The 13,008-nt window shown below is 39.7% G+C and overlaps 2 protein-coding genes across 2 annotated transcripts; one reads left to right on the forward strand and one right to left on the reverse strand.

Moving 5' to 3' along the window:
- Nucleotides 1-2,903: 2,903 nt before the first annotated feature.
- LOC118800023 (protein FAM107B) lies at nucleotides 2,904-8,360 on the forward strand. The gene is made up of 4 exons (XM_036560171.1): nucleotides 2,904-2,928; nucleotides 3,042-3,186; nucleotides 6,045-6,189; nucleotides 8,224-8,360. The coding sequence occupies exons 1-4, from the start codon at nucleotides 2,904-2,906 to the stop codon at nucleotides 8,323-8,325; spliced, it is 417 nt and encodes a 138-aa protein (XP_036416064.1). The 3' UTR covers nucleotides 8,326-8,360.
- b3galt6 (UDP-Gal:betaGal beta 1,3-galactosyltransferase polypeptide 6) lies at nucleotides 7,837-12,322 on the reverse strand. Its single transcript, XM_036560108.1, has 2 exons — nucleotides 12,037-12,322; nucleotides 7,837-10,747 (listed from the first exon to the last, which is right to left on the reverse strand). Exon 2 carries the CDS (start codon nucleotides 10,735-10,737, stop codon nucleotides 9,733-9,735), a length of 1,005 nt encoding a protein of 334 aa, XP_036416001.1. The 5' UTR covers nucleotides 10,738-10,747; nucleotides 12,037-12,322; the 3' UTR covers nucleotides 7,837-9,732.
- Nucleotides 12,323-13,008: the final 686 nt, after the last annotated feature.

Raw genomic sequence — 13,008 nt, forward strand, 5'->3', positions numbered from 1 at the left:
CCTTCTAGCATCTAGGCCTCTAGAGATTCCTGTGAACTACTATATTATAATATAGTTCACTTTTACTTCATAGAATGGTAATCCAATGATGCTCGGTGCTATTATTGGTGCTGTTATTTTCTGTTTTGACATTTATAATCCAAACTGAAGATGTAGCTCTATTACCTGTTAAAATATGTTATCACTAATTAATGGGGAAGGGCAATATATATATATATATATACATACAGAGAGAAATATAGAGGGCACTGTAATATACAGAACGATGAATGGAGCGGATGATTGTGTTTGTTTGTTATATGATTATAGCAAAAGATTATATTAAATCCGCCACATGCAGAGGAAAATAACTGTTTGAAATAATTCATATTATAAAATAGGTTTGCTGTGTGCAGAGTTTCAGGATTGGCTCTAAAGCAGGTTCCCACCTGCAGTCCACCATCTGCTGCGTCTTAAATATGACTGAGCCTGGTTTCTCCTCCTGCCAGAGGTGTGATTAGACAGCTAATGTCATTACGTGCATCTGCTGAGTGGCTCCTACTCATTTCTACTCAAAGCTTCCACACTGTAAACTGCATTTCCTGCAGACTGCCCTCTGTGAGAGTGTGTGTTTGTATGTGCACGAAGACCCCATTGATAGCTCCTGCTGGAACAACACTATGCTGTTATACTACACAACACAGGTAAGCCTAGTCACACTGCTGGGTCGCATTATGTAACCGGATTAAAATAATGCTTTTGCTTAGTTACTAAAAGGTAGGATATGATTTGCTTAGCTATGAAATGATATTGCGTGACTGTGTGTGTGGTAATCCGCTAGGCAAATTAAATGACCCTATCTGTCAGTCATGGCCTCATAGACATAATACAGGTCTCTGTATGACTGTGTGTTTCCTTGATTAAAGAGTTTTTAGCTTATACCCTTTGTCCACTTGCTGTAATTTCCAATTAAATGTGTGCATACCACAAAAATACCAGTAGGTCATTAACAGTAGGCAAAACACTAGGCAAAAGTCAGAGACCACCCTTCAGTATTTAGTGTGTCCACTTTTAGGCTTTAATTACAGCTTCCATTCTTTTAATGAGACTTGTTTTCAGTTTTTAAAAGAAATCTGGATATTTCTCCACACCTGCAAAGCTCAGTCTTAGAAATTGGCTGCTTCTCACCATCCAAGTAATCCTAAACATGTTCAATGACGTTGAGGTCTGGACTCTGGTGTGGTCAGTCCAGTGTCAAGCATCACTAGTAGCTTGATTGATTTACCACATTTTTTCAATAACAGCTTCTTGACAGCTACACATCCTTTCAGACCCATAGTGTTGAGCTGTCTTTTCACAGTAATGTTTATCTGATGGTGACAGTTTTGGTGATCTACCAGGTCTTGTACGGTTGTTAGGAGTCCCATTTTCTCTGTAGCTGTTGATCATTATTGGAATTATTGTTTTTTTCACTTATTTTTCACTTATTTTCCCCTTCCTTATGCAAGTGGACCATCTTATGTCTGTTCTCCTCAGAAACATCTAAAAGATTGTTTTGACTTAAAATAAAATAAATAAATGGTGGTCTCTGACTTTTGCATATTTTGGCAAATTTGTCTGAAATGATTTAAAGAAAATACTCTGTGTTAAACGTATATGAGCAGACACACTGAGACGAGCCCATATTAGGTCATATTATAGATCTAGGTTTTAGCTTTATGTGTGTTAAAGCAGATTTTGCCTTTTTGCCCATTGGTTTAGTTTACAGGTCCTTTCCAAATTGCATCTTAAATATCGGCTTTGAGAAAGATTACTCATTTGCTGAGTAAAGTGGGTCAAAGACATGTACGCTCAGTTCTGTGCTCATTTCTAAGGGCTTTGTTAACGTTTTCAGGAACCTTGTCCATGTCTTTTTTCCACAAACTTCAGCTTCCAATCAACATCCTTCTTCGGCATATGCAGTCATTACTCTTGACTTTGTTCTCGACATGTGTGTTGCATCTGTGACTGACCCACCTGCAATTCAAGTCACACTTACTGCACTTACATACTGGTAGGGGTGGGCAATATGATGATATGTTATAGTTATCGTGATAAATTACGAACACTGAACAACCATGAATCATGAAAACAGCAGATTTACAGCAATTACGGAGAGTCTGTAAACAACAACAACCGGTGTAACGTAACTGCATAGTAACAAGTAGCTGATTGGATGTCAGCCCATTATGATATCCTCTAATTTTATTAATTTATCTTAAATAACAGTTTGATTTTTCCTTCCTAGAATGAAGATCAATGTAGTGAAATATTTCACAGCCTTTTTCAAACGTGTCTCTACTGTTTTGTTGGTGTATTCTGTTTTTTTTTTATTTGTTTGCAAACCTCAAAAAACTAAATATGATAAGTAGTAAGTATCATATATTGGGAAAGTGTTTTCCAGTATTGTGATGATATATTTTGACCATATCGTCCACCCCTACATACAGGTCATTTCATTACATACTGGCAATTAAAATCATCTTAATACTACGCTAAGCAAATTTAAACATATTTGTGATTCCTATTCATATTGACTGCATATTATACACTATTTAAACTCTTCCACTTTCCTATAAGCTTGACTAAGTGTAAAATTGCTTTAGTAAAGAAGGGAAAAAGGCCAAACAGCCTGAACACTCCCCACCCCCGTACCCACACCAGGTGGTCCACATTTTTAATCGAACCCAATTTGCAACACATAGGAATGAAGGAAAAATGTGGACCATCTGAGGGGCCCTGAGAACCAGGCTGGGAAGTGCAGACCTAAAGCATTAACAGACAATTTGTACAGCCATGAAGATTTAGCGTACAACATAAGTACAATAAAACTAAATTCGCCTTTCTGCTTCTTCTGACCCTACCTCAAGGTGATTTCACCGAGCATGGTACACAGAAATCCCACAGCAGGTATTATTTTAAAGTCGTCGTCATTTTCATGATCATCTATAACCAATAATATTACAAAAACTAGACAATCTCAGTGTAACATTATAAACAAAGACTTTCTTTCTGCGTGTTAGAAAACTCCAATTCAGAGATTGTAACACATCAGCAAATGACGGAAAGCCAAGATGATCTCATTCGGCCCAAGAAACCATCTCACCCCATGCTGGAGTCCCCCAGCCACAGAGGCCTGCACCGAGAACTCCTCGTCAGCCATAGATGGTGAGTTAATCCACGTATTTTTCCCTGTCTTTTTTCTGCTCAAAAATGAAGCGTGGTCTTAGACGATAATACACAGTCAGTGTCAGTGAGGATTAAAAGTGTCTGGAACATTGCAGCTTATTCAGCTTTGGGAACGCTGGCTGTTTGATATTTGTCCAATATCTTTCCGGAACCTCATTAAACTGTCTTTGTTTTAGCACCAGTGAATGCAGAGCACGAGACATACAGATTAAAAGCTGATATTACTATAGCAAAGTGTGATCATTAGCCATGCTCCATACCATGTATTCAAAGGTGGGTGATATGACTATATGTTAGGCTATTGTTATCATGATATATGATCCCACAATATGCCTTTCTGAGTACATCATGGGTATTTAGACAACACTGACCTGCATATAGTATAGAGAAATACAGATTTATTGTGCTATAGAGAGCCTGTAAGAGAGGGTTTGAACTGAGGGGGGCCTGGGGGATTCCTGAATACTCCATAAGAGTAAGGTGACCCCCCATAAGAAATACTTGAACTTGTTAATATTAGAGTTTTCCCATTGAATAACATGCTTTTGCACAATGACCAATAAATGACCAGACTGTGAAACATTTGTCAGGCAAACTAAACCATAATCTGGTTGCATTTCTTAGGGGATTCGTCAAACCTGCCTGTTGAAAAAAAGGCTAAATCAATAAAACAATCTGTAAGTAAGCTACAGGGGTAAACCTCACAGAAAATATTGTGAAAAATGGTATCCATCAATATATAGATGATATACCAATACATATACAAAACAACACATAAACAACAACCACTGCATAACAGCTGTTTAAAATGACACCATCTTGTTCTATCAATGTATTTTTACTAATTGTTTTAATTTTTTTCCTTCTTAACTACTTTCATTCTTGGAAAAATGTTGATTTGAAAAATATCATACTGATAGTTTTCATAGCCTTGTTCAAATATGGCGCTACTCTTTTGCTGGTGCATTTTGCAACCTGTTTGCAAACCTCAAAAAAAAAAACAACTCACATACAGTGTAATATCATTAATCCTTTTTGTATGTAATAACGTATCCACTGTAGACTGAGCTGTTTTAAACTAGACAACAGAAGATATTTCAGATGATTTATTCTATAATTTATTTCATGGGAACAATGAGTTATTAAATAATAATAAGCAATATGCTGCAATTAGCTATTATAGTAATTTGTATAGAAACTGCTTTGCTCACCAAATCCTGTATTTGAAATACAGGGACATTTTGGATATTCAACTCATTATAACATCATTCTCAGTATCATAGAACCATATTCAGCTTTGTTCATCATTCTGGACACACTGAAAATTGATTTATTTGAACAGCTTCCTACTAATTATTGCATAGGACTAGCATATTTGAATCATTTTTACACAAGTTTGTTTTGATCCGAGTAAAAATGGTGATTCTACACTTTTGAATGCCAGTGATATCATGATACCTAATGTGAAAAGGTCTTTATGTATCGTGAAGATATATTTCTTGCATAGTTAGTAGCATGCAAAGGTTTTGGTGCCCCTGGTCAATGACGTTTTGCTGATTCTCTAAGTGAAAGTAAGTACACATCCTCTACAGAGAACATACTTCTGCACATTTTAATTTAATATAGTGGGAAAAATAGAACATAAATTTGTGGCCTGTGCAAAAGTTATGTTAGTTATATATAAAATGTTTCTTTTTTTTTGGTTAAACTCAAAGAAAGAAAGCAAATAAATAGAAATTGTGCACAAAAATTTGCAGGAAAATGCCATATTTGAGTTTGTACCCTACAGAGGACGCATTAACATATTTTCACTTAGAAAATAAACAAAACCTTTTGCACACCATTGTATGTAGCCAATGAAAAAAGACAGCTCCTTCTGACAGCTCGTGCATTTATGTACTACATTCATTCAACAAGCTTTACTGACCATTCAGGCCAGTCTTCTGAGGTTTTAACTAAACTGAAATATTCCTCAAACTAATGACAAAGCAGTATGACCAAGCCAGTGTTTTGTTTACCTGTGGGTGAGTTCAGAACGTAGCCTGAGCTGGTGGTCTGAGGGGTCAATCCCAGGGATCAGGGAGAGCCTCTTACCCGGGGCATGACCTCTTTGCACTGGGCCAAAGCAAATCATAGCTTTTCTGAGCTGCTTTGGATGAGGATAAATGGGGCAATGAGCCTACGTTCAGCACTCGCTGACCCTGAGAGAAAACAAAAGCAACCGGCAAATCCTTCAGCAAGGTTTCAGATTGGTTGAAAGGGTAAGAACTACTGTGCATCTTAATTTTTATTCTGTATTATTTCTAGTAGATCATTTAGTCCTATATTCAGTCAAACCACAAAGGCGTTTAACTACAAATAAAAGCCCTAAATTGAAGGCAAAAAATATTCCCACAGAACCGCGTCACAGTCATTTACTACACAGTCATTATCACATATACTTTAACTCTAAATGTAAAATATAGCTGCCAGTGGGCAAGTTAGGGCACACATATGAAGAGGTGTGATATTATGTGTCACATCACCCAGATTAATAGAGTGATATCCTAGATGTTGAAACAGCAGTAGCTACTTATAATAGCATGTTAGGTCCAACCTTAGACCAAATTCTCTTCTAAAACTTTCAATAATTTCATTGCATTTCAGGAAAATACCAGGAGTAACAGTTTATACTAGTACAAATAATAAATAGTGATTTTGCTCTGATATTTCCAAGAGAACATCAATATTGCTTTTATAACAACCGACCAGCCATCAGACTCTGAGTGCCTTTTGGGTTAACAATGCAAAAAGTGTGAATGAGCTTCCAACTGGCTTCCTCCCTGATGGGTTTGCAGGGGTTTGCTGCCCGGTGAGAAGTCCGAGCTGCAGAGAGTGATGGAGCAGAGGAGGCTGGAGCAGCACAGAGAGAGGGAGCAGGCCCTGCGACCCCTCACTGACCTCGAGCAGGAGCTGCGCAAGAGACGGCAAAGACTGCTGGCGGTACGATGGCCTCACACCACTGAACCTACACCTTCAATTACTGCCCCGAAAACAGTCAGAACTACCAATCAACAACAGCAGGCTACAGTTAACATAATGGATGACTGTCAGTTGCTAATAAAGCTATTGATCAAGTGTTCAATGCATTGAAAACTAGGGTCTGTTTTGATTGTTGAATTTCTTTTTCATTCACTATGTATACATTTGCAACAAGGCAGCTAATAACTGCAAAAGGCAATCAGTATTCATAGAGAACTGTAGACAACTGCACAGAAGAATAATAAGACTAATCGACAGTCCACCTTTTTGCTTCATTCTGGTTCTGAGTAGAGACCAACCGATATACTGGTCAATACTGATGACCTGTGACCCCATCGGTATTGGTACCAATAAATGCCGGAACCAAAACTGAAAATAATTCTGGGTAGCCCCTCCCCTAATGCTATAATATTTATATTATTTAAGACTTTCTGCTGTTTCAGGTTAAGAAACTGTGTCCACAGATATGACAAAAGTCATATTTCACAATTCTCCCTTGACAGTTTAACTGACAATCATATTAGTCTAAACCAGGGGTTATCAACCTTTTCCAACTCAAGGCCCATATGTTTGTCACTAGTAGGCACAAATGCCCACAAAAAAAGAGAACTCAGCTTTTTTATTTAAAAACTTCATTTTTGGGAAATCTTTAGCACAGTGTATCCACTCCTGCAATATGTAGAATATGTAGCCTTCGTCAGAGAACAGAAAATATCAACAGAACGGAAGCAAATTTAGCAGAATTTTACTACAACAGTTTCTTTTTGTAGTGTTGCTGGTAGATAGCAGAAATACTGGGGGGAGAATATTTGTTTTTTAGAATCAAAAGGCAAAAAATTGGCAAATTTTTTGTGCTGTTTTTTTGCTGGTCTTGTATTAATGTTGTTTACTATTTGGAAACATTTTATACTTCTTTTTTATTATTAAGTCAATTCTTTTTTACTTTTATGGCAAACTGCCAACACGGGCTAAGTATGGACCACTGGCACCCCCTCAGAATTGGCCTGAGGACCACCAAAGGGTGTTTCAAGGCCCACTTGAGGGCCACAGCCCAGTGGTTGAGAAACCCTGGTCTAAGCCAGGGGTGCTTATTCTTGGTCCTGGAGATCTACTTACAGAGTTTAGCTCCACCCTAAATCTAACACACCTGATCCAGGTAATGAAGGCCTTCAGGTCCATCTGAATATTAAAGCCAAGAGGGAACTTTCCAGGGTGGTAGATCTCCAAAACCAGGACCAGGATCGTCATCATAAGTTTAACTAAAACCAATATATAAAATTCATATTTAAATTGTAAGTATACAATTATATCAGATCTTGGTTATCAGAATTTTTAGCCCATTAAAATCTGTATCAGTCGAGCCCTCATTCTGAATCAGATAATCGACGTTCAAAATGTGAGTCAGGTGTGTTTAACGATAGGCCTGCATGGAATGGTGCTAGTAAGAGTATTACAATTGTATTGGGATTGCAATATTTGCAATATATTAAACTGCATTGGTGAACTAGTGATATGACCAGTTTACTTCAGGATTACAAGAATACCTTGATCTGATATCAGTACTGCAAAGGCCAATATCACGATACCAACAAATGACATGGAGTTTCATTCCAAAATGCATGACATTTTTATTCATGATATACGTTGTTGGTATTGAGCTTAACACACACAAGAAATAGCAATGCCATCATTAATGTCACCTTTATTACATAAATAAAAGTGAGTTTTCTATTTTACATCAGCTTGTATTCTTTTCCAAACTACATATCCAAACTGTTGTAAATGTAGGCCTATATTCAGCATTTTGGAATTAAACTCTTTACATATTGTGCAGCTCTATTTGGAAAAAGAATAAAAACAAATATAGGAACTTGCCAGCACTCTCATCAGCAATGTCTACACATGAGCGCAGTACACAAATGAAAAAACATGCTAATTTTCCTCCTTGTGCAGTCTTCAGCTGTGGTCTAATGTGAGATCTTGTTCTGTCCTCAGTATGAACTGGAGGAGCAGAAGAGGCGAGAGGATCTAAAGAACATGCCAGAATTTGTGCGTGTGAGGGACAACCTGAGACATGTCAGAGTGTTGGGCAACTAGTAGGACCTCAGAGCAAGCAAAGCCCATCATCATTCCTTTTGTACGTTATTTGCAATTGTTTTGGCTTTTTAATAAAGTTCAGTGAACAAAAGTATAATGGCTTGTTATCATAATTACAGCAATCCAACCATCAGAGTAAAGAGTCAGAAGACACTGACTGAATAAACATAGACTTAGCATAAATATTTATGATATTGTCATATTAGTTTTCTTCACTGGGTTTATTTGTACAGTGCTTTTATGTATGATAATGTGTTCACGTAACCATTTCCAAAACTCTCCTTGTGACAGCCTAAAATTATTTGTATTGTCATCTGATAACCAATTTGACTCATCAATGCTTTGTTAAATTAAATCAGCAGTGCTGCTGGTGGATTTGAACAAATCCATTCGATGCCTGGAGTGAACCGACAAGTCCAGCACTAAACCTGTGTTCTACTTTACAGGAAATTCTTTTTACTTTTAAAACTTTTTACTGCATCAATGTTTGTTTGTATTTATTCTACTATTATATGTTGTTTTTTTTTACATGCAAAAACACACTGACTACTGAGAACAATCCTATATATGGCATTTTACTGCACATTTTAATGCATAAATTCGATAAAATGTGCCATAAGTTTTGCACACATAACCCAATTTGTTAACTTCAGCAAATAAACTGTAATTGTGCTTTAAATTGTATAGAAGTGTGTTTAGTGTGAGGATGTGTACTTGTTAAAAAACATTTTTTATATTACTGTATATTAAAATAAAGTAAAAGAAGACAATCAGCTGCATCATGTAGCAAAAAAAAAAACATTTAATAAATCGACAGATCTACTGCTCAGTAGTAACATCTGAAGGTTGTTGTGAGGGCACGCTGGCATAAAGCATTTACATTGAACAGCTAATTCTTCCAACACTCAAAAAAGAGAGCGACTCTCCATTTGCCAGGTTTAGCAGCTTTGACTAATTCAATTAATACACATGATACTGCCTGCTTATTTTTATGGAGCTTGCTTGCTTGTTTACAAGTTTAATCTTACTGGTTCCAAGAGAAATCAGCAAAGAATTTGTTGTCAAAACAGACAACATCTGGTTGGACATTCAGTGATGAGCAAGGTGGAGGGAAAAGCGTGTACAGAAGTCGAATAATTTCTCTCATAGGCCTTTTATAACACAGCCTTGTAGAATAAGTCAGAAATAGGCAAAGACAAGGAGTTTTGCACATCCAGAGTAAGCAACTAGCTCAGTCATAGCTGGGTTTAGAAAAAGAAAACATTTCACATCTCCAACACGGAATGTAAACTTAGAAAACGCCCCCCGAAAAAGGTCCATATAAATTGCTGGTTGGTCAAGCACAGACAACACTGATAGATTGATAAATAAATAAATAAATAAATAGCGACAAACATCATGAGGAAGTCAAGGGATGCCGTCTTTGCGCTGGCAGCACTGCGAGGGCGGCACGCTCCAGTCGTAAATGTACGAGAGGCGGAGTTTCACCTCCTCCTTGCACAGGTGTCCGTCCCTCTGCAGAGTCTGGTGTTTCTCCAGCATGTCCTCCAAGCTCTGCTTGTGCGTGACCAGATATTTATTACTGCAGCCCCTCGACTTGTATTCAGTATCAAACCGAGGGTCGTGCAGGCGCTTCACGTCAACGGGGGCCAGCCAGGCACCCAGAGAAACGTCCTCGCTCTGCCACGTCTTCAAGAAAGCAGCATTGAGGTGAACGTAGTGCACCAGGTCCGCGGAAAGCACATAGCCGCCACCCAAGGCATACGGTATATAATAGTCACATAACTCCCAGGCGCTTTCCTTCCATTTACCGGCCGCTTTGACGCGGCCACGGCCTGAGAAGAAGCCCCAGTAGAGGCGGCTGGGCTCCTTGGCCTTTAGCTCCTCTTTGAGAAGGTCCAGGCGAGCAAAGGTGTCGTCGTCCGCCTTCAGAACGAACTTGAAGTCCACCTTCCGGTCCAGCCAAGAATACATGTGGATGAGCTTGCGCGTCAGGTTCTCGTAAGAGTCACGGAGGTCCGGGAGCAGCAGGAGGTCGTGGTGCCGCAGTTGCTCCGTGCTCAAGTTCTGGATGTCCTCCGGCGGCAGGCCCTCAGTGCCGATTACAAATAATGCGAGAACATCTGGGTCTGCTTTGGCCAACCAGGTGTTGCGGATGATGCTGCGCCGCTCTGTGTACTTGGGCCCTGTGGTGATGAGGACCACCAAGAACGCAGAAAGCTCTTTGGCATGCGAAGAAGCCGGTGGACGCTCGTGTCGTGCTTCCGCCCGTGGCGCCATGCCTGGAGAGTCGGCCGGCTTCAGTGTCTCCGAGGTGCATTTGGCGAGGAAGAGGAGGACCATAGCAAAGAAACAGAGGACGCCGAGCGCCAGAGCCGTCTTGTGGCGGCACACGAGGCGGACAAGATTCATGATGTCACAGCTGGGAGAAAGCAGATGAAATATATAACATTAATTGAACTCAGAACTATTAGCCACCTGTGCTTGCACACAGAGGAATTAGACCTCCGCATGTAACCCCTCCGTGCCAGCGAAACACCCACATACATGCACACTAGTAGACACACACTAGGAGGCAGTGAGCACACTTGCCTGGAGCGGTGGGCAGCCCTATCCACGGCGCCCGGGGAGCAGTTAGGGGTTAGGTGCCTTGCTCAAGGGCACTTCAGTCACGTACTGTTGATCAAACCGGCGACCTACCGGTCACAGGGCTGGTTCTCTAACCTCCAGCCCACGACTGCCCCATTACTGTAGCCAAGTATAAACAGCCAGTGTCCAGAATAGTCTGGTGATTTCTTTGCTCAGACACGTTTTAAACCTGCCAATTAATAGATGAGTTGAATTAGGTGTATCTGAGCAAAGAACTGTGCTGGACACCGGCCCTCCAGGATCAGAACCGAACCCCCCTGGTGTATGGCATGTACGGACAGTATACACACACACACACACACACACACACATTTTCTAAGCTGCTTATCCTTCTGGGTAGCCAGGGGAGCTGGAGCTTATCCCAGCGGTCATTGGGTGGAAGGTAGGAAAGACCCTGGACAGGTTGGACAGTATACAGAATGATTTAATCTGCTCACTCAATGGCAAAGAGCTTGTTTTGAACAATAGGCCAAAATGAAAAGAATCAAAGGGAAAGAAATCTCATTTTTATCCTATTGCATTCGTTCCCCATTGCTTTTTTCAAGTGTAATTTCATTCATTCATGCTCTGCTGTTGCTCACACCTGCCCCTTTTAAGTTTCGGGCTTTTTATTTTAGACCAAAAGGCTCCAAAAAAGAGGAGAGCAATGCCTAACATCCTCCAGTTTCTATGATAATGGATGATGGAAGTACTGGCGTTGTTTTTTTTATTATTCTTTATACATTTTACTTTACTATTTATGTGTTATAACTAGTTCAATTATTATACTGTGATCTCTACACAAAAGCTCTTCATGTTACAGAACTAACCTAGCAGACCGACAGAACTAAAACAGGTCAGTTTGCAGAGGCACACTTGCAGCGACATTAATTCTGGTATCCTACAAAATGAAACCATATCATGAATTCGATACTCTGTACTTTGCAAACTGTTAGACATTTAGGTTCGTTAGTGCTGCTGCTTTTATACTAACCCACTGTAAACGTTAACTAGCAAACTGAGCCACATGGCTGCCTGTAAAGGAGTGAAATGGGAAAAGTATTGATGCAGTGTTTGTTTTACCTGGTTGACAGTCGCTGCAGTGATTGCTGAAGGCGTTTATGATTTCCTCTCCTGCATTGTTAGCTTCTCTGGCTACACAGCCAGCTAGCTCGGTGGGGCTAAAGGGAAATACTACCGTTAGACGTGCACAACAAAATGGGCAATGCGCCCATTAGACACATAAAACAGCGACTTTTAACAGCCCGACAAGGCCAGAAATATAGCTGTAAAAATCGTACGACTTTTTGACGTCGTCATTGTTTCTTCCACAAGACAGACAGTGTACTCTGACAGCAGCGCGAGGTTAGTGATGACGCAGGCAGTGAGCTGGAACAGCGGCGAACAAAGCGCCTCCTAGCGGAGCGCAAAGCCACACCAGAACTCTGCCAGCCTTCATCTGGATAGAGCGTTCATTTAAAGGGGAATGATTCAGATGTAAACAAAATCATTAAGAGTAGTTTCGTTCTAAAGAAGCTTACAGAGCCAGAATTGTTGTGGTTGTAAAAGCTCCCTCACAGAAAGTTATTACTTGTAAATACATTGCTCGGTGACTGAGACCTTGTTTTATGGTAGTTTTGTGATAACGTTTTGGCCTAAAACATATTTTAATCAATGTATTTTATCCCACTTATGGTGGAGGGGTACGTGCAGGGTGTTCTAAGGCACAATAGTCCCCAAAGAAAAACATTTTTTTCAAATTGACTATTATTTTACCATCATCAACATTACATATAAAAACTCGGATGATGTGTAGGTTCACTGGTGGATTTGGATAGTAAATAAAATGGCTATATTTGTGGTGTAGACATTGTATACCCCTGGTTCCTATCACCACCACTGTGAATAAATCTGAGTCTGTAAGTTTCTCTGCAATGAACCGCTTTACATCAAATCACTCTGAATGACTTTGTTTACATTGTAACAGTGGGATTATGCACAAAGTTTGAAAAATTAGTGGACTTGCCCTCTAATATCAACTGGTAGAACTGGAGT

This window comes from Colossoma macropomum, unplaced genomic scaffold (assembly GCF_904425465.1).
Source record: "Colossoma macropomum unplaced genomic scaffold, Colossoma_macropomum, whole genome shotgun sequence".
NCBI classification, from domain to species: Eukaryota; Metazoa; Chordata; class Actinopteri; order Characiformes; family Serrasalmidae; genus Colossoma; species Colossoma macropomum.

Coding starts and splice junctions, on each gene's coding strand:
- LOC118800023 (XM_036560171.1), top strand. CDS start 2,904: ATGGTACACAGAAATCCCACAGCAG. Junction 2,929..3,041: donor ACACAGAAATCCCACAGCAG/GTATTATTTTAA, acceptor TCTGCGTGTTAG/AAAACTCCAATTCAGAGATT. Junction 3,187..6,044: donor CTCCTCGTCAGCCATAGATG/GTGAGTTAATCC, acceptor ATGGGTTTGCAG/GGGTTTGCTGCCCGGTGAGA.
- b3galt6 (XM_036560108.1), bottom strand. CDS start 10,737: ATGAATCTTGTCCGCCTCGTGTGCCGCCACAAGACGGCTCTGGCGCTC.